Source organism: Myotis lucifugus, unplaced genomic scaffold, assembly GCF_000147115.1.
Source record: "Myotis lucifugus unplaced genomic scaffold, Myoluc2.0 scaffold_771, whole genome shotgun sequence".
Taxonomy (NCBI): Eukaryota; Metazoa; Chordata; class Mammalia; order Chiroptera; family Vespertilionidae; genus Myotis; species Myotis lucifugus.
The window spans coordinates 187,531-194,436 of NW_005871819.1; the positions used below are offsets into that span (position 1 = coordinate 187,531).

Below are 6,906 nucleotides of genomic sequence, written 5' to 3' on the forward strand. Positions count from 1 at the left end.
AGTTTGTAAAGTGTCTTTCCTCACCCCATTCTCAAGCCGCTGTGTGCCATGCCCGGCAAGCAGCAAGGAGAATGACCAACGGAAGCTGGGACAAAGGTCAGTGCTGTGACCACTATAGATGTGTTATCTAGTCTGGAAGCCTCAGTGACCAACTTGAATTGAAGCCCAAGAGTCTGCTGGCCCTAAGCAGCAGAGTTCCTATGGACCTGCCCACTGTTAAGGCTGTGGGGCCCCTGGACTGGCCTCTATAGACTGTCTCCATGTCTGTCACCTTGACCACTGACCAATGACTCCCTTGAACCTCTAACTTGCAGCCTCAACCCTCTATCCTCAGCTACCTGCCCACCCATCCCCTTTTACCTTCCAAAACCATCAACAGAGCCACCGCCAAGACCGAGAGCGACAGGATGAGCTTCATGGCTGGGCCGGAGGGAATTCTGGAGGGAGAGGCGGGGTGGGGTGATCCGTGGCGCCCCTCCCCCTCCCCCGGGGTTCCCCCCAACCTTTTCCTTGTGCTCTTGGTGTGTGGAGGCTCCCTCTGGGGCACCGAGCACCAACCTGAATCAGTTGCTGGACAGCAGGGGTAGCAGGTCGCAGGCTGGCCTGGCCTTTATGGTCCCGGGAGGGGGCGGGGCAGGTTCCCTCCCCCTGCGCCTCCCCTGGTGCCTGAGCCAAACACCTTTCCCTCTTACATCCCGGCTGGTGGGGATGGGCGCCAGGTGGGACACAGGCAAGTGCCCTGGCCCGAAGCCTCCTGCTGCTCATTACGCTTCCCTCCAAATCTCCCTGAGTGTGGGGGCCTCTGCGGGCTTCCTGCCCCTCCCCTCCTGCTTCACACAGTCTCCCAGCGTCCGGGGGTCTCTCAGGAACGGTTACTTAGTCACCCCACTCACATGGTGCCCCAGGCCACCTCTCCCATCCCCTCCCTCTTCTTAGCCTCTTTAGCTCTAACAACTCTTTTTTAAAAAAATATATTTTATTGATTTTAGAGAGGAAAGGAGAGGGAGAAAGAGATAGAAACATCAATGGTAAGAGAGAATCACCGATTGGCTGCCTCCTGCACGCCCCCTACTGGGGATCAAACCTGCAACCCAGGAATGTGCCCTTGGCTAGAATTGAACCCAGGACCCTTCAATCCGCAGGCCGACGCTCTATCCATTGAGCCAAACCAGCTAGGGCTCTAACAACTCTTGCTCTATGTCTGTGGGGTCCACCCATGCCCCCTCCATTCACACTAGCCCGGTGGTTCCCAACCTTTTTTTGGCCATGCCCCACCTAAGCATCTCTCAAATCCTGATTTCCACCCCCCCCAACATGACATATAATTCTTATTATTCAAAAAGTGAGCTGCTCCTATTCACGTGGAGGAAGCCTAAAAGGCCAGTAACTTGGTCTAAACAAGCTTCCAAAGAACATGGCATCCATGAAAGAGAAAAATAAAAGAACAAAAGGATAGATGAAGGACTAAGGAAGAAATTACTAAGATATTGTTTTAAATAATAATAATAATAATAATATGAAGGGAGATGAAAAAATAGCAAATAAAGTTTCAAAACATAATAGAGAACTGAAATGCATAAATATGTCACAATACATATTTATATACTGTATATGAGGCCCCTAGAACCATAAGAAATGCAAAAAATTCACTGTTAATAACTCATTCTCGAATTGCCCCCCTAAATCAAATTGCCCCCGTGTGGGGCATGTGCCCCACGTTGGGAACCACTGCTCGAGCCCTTCAAGCTTCGCATCTGACATATTTCAGGCCTCCCTGGGGTCTTTTTTTATTTTATTTTATTGATTTCAGAGAGTAAGGGAGAGGGAGAGAGAGAGAAACATCAATGATGAGAGAGAATCATGGATTGGCTGCCTCCTGCACGCCCCACACTGGGGATCGAGCCCACAACCCAGGCATGTGCCCTTGACCGGAATCGAACCCGGGACCCTTCAGCCCGCAGGCTGACGCTCTGTCCACTGAGCCAAACCGGCTAGGGCCTCCCTGGGGTCTTAACTTCACAGTCCCCAACCCCCCTTTGGGGGCGGGGTCTTTTCAGCCTGTCTAAACCACGCAGCCCCCTCTGCAAGGCTCCCAGGGCCCCCATCATCCCTCCAGGCGCCACGCCCTTGCATTGCCACACCACCTCCAGGCCTCCCAGGGGCCCCTGGAAACACTCCACTGCTCTTCTTCAGCCTCACAGGCCCCTCCTGGCACCAAGCCCCTCCGCCTCTCCCCCCTCCTCCCCCCCAGCTCTACATCTGTCCCCCGGGGCTGAAGTCCAGTGCTTCTTCCCTTCTTCTCAGTTGCCTCTGACCGTCAGTGACCCCTGGGAGCTCAGGGGAGGGTGGCCCCGGGCCCCAGACTCTAGGTTGGCTGGGCTTGTGCCCCCACACCACGTGTCAGCCTGGGGGTGAGGGGGCTGGTTGTGAAAGGGACACAGAGACCGGATCCTGGCAAGATTGCAACACCCCTCCAGCCAGCTCAGCAGCTTCCAGCCTCTGTCAGCCCCGAGCCGAGCTGTCTTCCCGGGCACCTGCTTTCCTCGTGAGCCGGCGTTCCCCAGACACCCACCCAAAGGCCTGCCCCCTCCGTGTCCAGCCCCACGAGAGTAGAAAAACTTTGTTTGTTTAGTCTCATCCTCACCTCAACTATAGGGATATTCGGTTACAGGTGGGGAAACAGAGGACCGGCTAAGAACATTCAAAGGCGCAGTGAGGGGCAAATGTGGGGGCGCTCGTCTCCCCCCTTCCCGACTGCAGGCTGTCTCTCCAGATCCCTGCTGGGGTCAGCCTCTGCCCACAGTGCCCACAGCACCCCCTGCCAGCCTTGTTCCCCAAAGCTCCTTCCCAGCCCTTGTCCCACCTCTTTTTTAAAAAAATATGTTTTCATTGATTTTTAAAAAAATATATATTTTTTTATTGATTTCAGAGAGGAAAGGGAGAGATAGAAACATCAATGAGAATCATTGATTGGCTGCCTCCTGCACACCCCCTACTGGGGATTGAGCCCACAACCTAGGCATATGCCGTTGACAGGAATCGAACCCGGGACCCTTCAGTCCGCAGGCCGACGCTCTATCCACTGAGCCAAACCAGCTAGGGCGGTTTTTATTGATCTTAGAGAGGAAGGGAGAGGGATAGAGACAGAAACATATTGGCCGCCCCCCACCAGCGATGGAGCCCGCCCTGATCAGGAATTGGTTCACGACCTCTCGGTTCCTGGGTGGACACTCACTGAACCACACCAGCGGGGCTATCCCGCCTCTTAGAACTGCCTGGGACCCCGCTCAGGTGTCTTCATGCATGAGAACTCAAAATCGGTCTCCTCAGATGGGAGACTGATGTGTCCTCCCTCACTGCCATCTGGGGAAACTGAGGCTCTGAGAGGGTTTGGCCCAGCTCCAGGCTTGGCTGGGAGGAGGCCCCCTGCCTTCCAGCCCACTGACCCTTCCCCTCCTCGATCAGCCCTGGGTGAGTGACATGCAGGCCCCCTGTGAACACAAGCTCAAGCCCTGGCCTGGCCCTTGTGGTGGGAGCCCTGCTCCGAGGGTGGACAGGAGAGCACTCGCGGCTCCAACTCAGCCTCGGGCCCCGGATTCCAGGGGCTGTGCGGACCCTCCCCGGAGCTCCTCTGCCTTCTCTCTCCAGCCAGGACCCAGCGACCGACCGGGAGGGAAGGAATGAGTGAGGGCTGGGGACAAGCAGCACAGCTCAGAGTGAAGGGGGGGAGGGTGTGTGTTGGGGGGGGGGGAAGCTGGCCTGGGCAAGAGAAACTGGAGGTAGGGAGAGGAAAGAGAGAGGCGGGGGGGAAAACAGGAAGCCGGAAAATGAAGGCTCTCAGCACTCAGAGGCCAGGAGGGGCCGGGACGCAGGACCAGATAAGCTGGGTGGAGAAAGGGGAGAATGATGAGGGAGTAAAATGGCGCCATCGTGGGTGGTTTCAGGCCTTCTGCGTCCGACAGCGCTACGAAGCGGGTGTGACGAAGCTGGGCCACCCAGGCTCAGAGGCTGCTTCCGCCCCTGGCAGTAACCGCAGGATGTACCCCAGGGGACGGTTTGTTCCAGAACCATGTCTCAGGGACAGAATGGGAAGAGGCAGGAGAGAGCGGGCGGCAGAGACTGAAAGGTGAAAACCCCAGAGAGGGACCGGAGGAAGCCGAGACAGTCAAGAGAGGAGACAAAGAGACGGACACGCATTCAGAGGGGACAGGACCGTGTGGGGCTGTAAGAAACCACTCAGATGCCCTGCAGCTGCTGTGAAGTTTGCTGAACCTTTATTAAGCCAGGGCCCCCCAGGGGGGCCGTGGGGGCAGGCACAGGGCCCCTGCAGGCTGGGAGAGGGGAGGGGCACGGGGGTGGCCGGAGTGGGGTCCACCAGGCGTGGCCAGCACTCATTGATTCTCGCTGGGCACCGCGGTGGGGGCGGGGCTGGCGCCCAAGGCCGACTGCATCTTCTCCACCAGCCCGGCCCACTGGCGTTGCATGTCTTGCACCAGGGGCCCGAACCAGCCCTTGAATTGGGCCTGGAAGGCCTCCGCCTGCCGGCGCATCTGGTCGGCCTGCTCCTGCATCTTGGCCTGCAACTCCTCCATCTGGTTGCGCATGTCATCGAGGCGGTCGCGGGCCCGGCTGCCCATCGACTCCAGCTTTCCGCGCATCTGCTCGCTCCAGGCCTCCGCCCGCTCCCGCAGCGGCTGGCTGGCGTTGATGGCGCCCGCGCGGCCCTTCTCCATCAGCGGCAAGAAGTGATCGCGGAGGACGCCGACGCCGCGCTCCGCACCCTCGCGGGCCCCGACTCGGTAGACAGCCAGGCGCTTCTGCAGGTCGTCGGCGTCGCGGAGCAGCCGTTTGCGCAGCTTGCGCAGCTGGGAGGCCAGGCGGGCCCGCACGTCCTCGGAGTTCTGGCCCATCATGGTGTGCACGTCGTTGCGGTACTGGGTCAGGCGGGCGCGCACTTCCTCCATGTCCGACCGCAGTCGGGCCTGCGCTGCCTGCAGCTCCTTGGACAGGCGGTCACGCGTCTCCTGGGTCATGGGGCCCAGCTGCATCTCCAGCTCCTTCTTGTAGGTCTTCACCTCCCCCATGGTCTCCTCCATCAGCTTCCTGAAGGCGGAGGGGGCGGGAGGAGGTGTGTGTGGAGAGAAAAGGGGGAAAGATGGGGGTGGAGGGGGCAAGAAGGGGACAGAGACAGAGACAGAGAGACCCAAAAGAGGGAGAGGCCAAGAGGAGGGGACCCAGACAGCCAGGAGCAGATGGGCTAGAAAGATGTTGGGAGACAGAACGGAACATGCCAGGGACAGGAAGAGCTGAGGAGGAATCAGAGGTCAAGCCAAGAATTCAAAATGCCAAGAGGAAGCAAGAAATGAACAGACCCCTGAAGAGTTCCAGACAGGAACTGCCCACCAGGAGGGCCAGGCGCCAGGGCGGGACACTCACGACAGTTCCTCGGTGACCTGGTTGCTGAGCAGTTCCTCCTGCACCTTGTTAGACATCGTCTGCACCCACTGCAGGTAATCCCAGAAGCGGCCCAGCGCCTGCTGCCAGGGCTGGCTGACCTGCCACCATTCTGGCTCCGGTGCCAGCTTCACCTCCTCCTGCACATGGGCCTGGCATCCTGCGTGGAACAAGTGCATGGCCGTCAAGGTCCCCTGCCCTCTTCAAGCACACAGTAGGTCCCTCAGCCAGGCCTTTTTAGAGCACTGATGGGCAGGGAGGGGGGGAAGGACGGCCAGTCTGGTTCCTCACTGGACAGGCATTCACCGAGTGTCTGTGGTGTGTGCTCCACGCGGGGGTGATGGACATTGGTGTAGCCCTCACTATCTGCCTGACAACAATGCATTGGAAACTGTTTGAACTCCCATCGTAGGAATGGGAACAGCGAGGCCCTGAGACAGTCACAGCCACTCAGAGCCAGTGAATGTCAGAAGAGGGCTCAGACTTGGGCCTCCTCTCAAGAGAGAGACCAGCAGAAGGGGCACAGGGATAGAAGGGGTCAGGGGGAACCGGTGATGGGAGGGGGCAGGGGCAGGGAACCTGAGCAAGCACCGCCCCATACCTGCCAGGAGTGTGACCACCAACGCAGCCCACAGAACCTTCATCTTTAGCGCAGGTCAGTCTGGGGGAGGGAGAAACCACCGTCAATCAATAGCCAGTGGGGGCTCCTCCCACTTAGAGCCACACCCACTGGGTCTTGGACTTTAAGGCCTCACTTAGCCCCAGACCTGCATCTTCCTAATCCCATCACAAACGTGTACTATTGTCTAACCTCCTTATTGTCTTCTCCTATCTCCTCATCCCCCAGGTCGACTCCGGCCAAAATTCCATCCTCCTCCCCCAGGGTTCAAATTCCACTCACCCCTCCTCCCCGAGCTCCCTGTGAGCCCAGCTGGGCATTCCAAATTCCAGTCTTGCATTCCTGGCTCTACCTTCACATTCTAAGCTCCATCTTCAACCTAAGTGCCATTCTTCCACATATTAGCTAATTTAATCATTTAAAAGTCTCCTTCGGTCAATGCTCTAGCTACCCTGCCACCACCCTGAGTGGAAGTCTGGGGATGAAGGGGACACCCAGTAGGTGCTCAATAAATTTGTGGTCTTTTGTTTTTTTTAAAAATATTTGTCTTTATTTCAGAGAGGAAGGGGGAGGGAGAGAGAGAGACAGAAACATCCTTGATGAGAGAATCATGGATCGGCTGCCTCCTGCACGCTCCTCACTGGGGTCTGAGCCCGCAACCCGGGCATATGCCCTTGACCGGAATCGAACCCGGGACCCTTCTATCCACTGAGCCAAACCGGCCAGAACTTTGTGGGCTCTTTCGATGGTTCATCTGGTTTTCTACAGGTCAATGTTCCCCCGACCCTACCTTCTAGCCCTTCTGGCTGATTTGGGGATGTCCCTGTGCCCTC

General features: G+C 57.7%; 1 protein-coding gene across 2 annotated transcripts in view; it reads right to left on the reverse strand.

The window, feature by feature from the left end:
- Positions 1 to 4,252: 4,252 nt before the first annotated feature.
- Positions 4,253 to 6,906, reverse strand: part of APOE (apolipoprotein E) — a 6,693-nt gene continuing 4,039 nt past the window's right edge. For both annotated transcript variants that reach the window (XM_023746958.1, XM_006106135.3), the window contains exons 2-4: positions 6,056 to 6,115; positions 5,437 to 5,614; positions 4,253 to 5,103 (exon numbers count right to left, since the gene is read on the reverse strand). In XM_023746958.1, the coding sequence (XP_023602726.1) occupies positions 4,392 to 5,103; positions 5,437 to 5,614; positions 6,056 to 6,098 (933 nt within the window). In that variant the 5' untranslated portion in view covers positions 6,099 to 6,115 and the 3' untranslated portion in view covers positions 4,253 to 4,391. The remainder of the gene's footprint in view (positions 5,104 to 5,436; positions 5,615 to 6,055; positions 6,116 to 6,906) is intronic.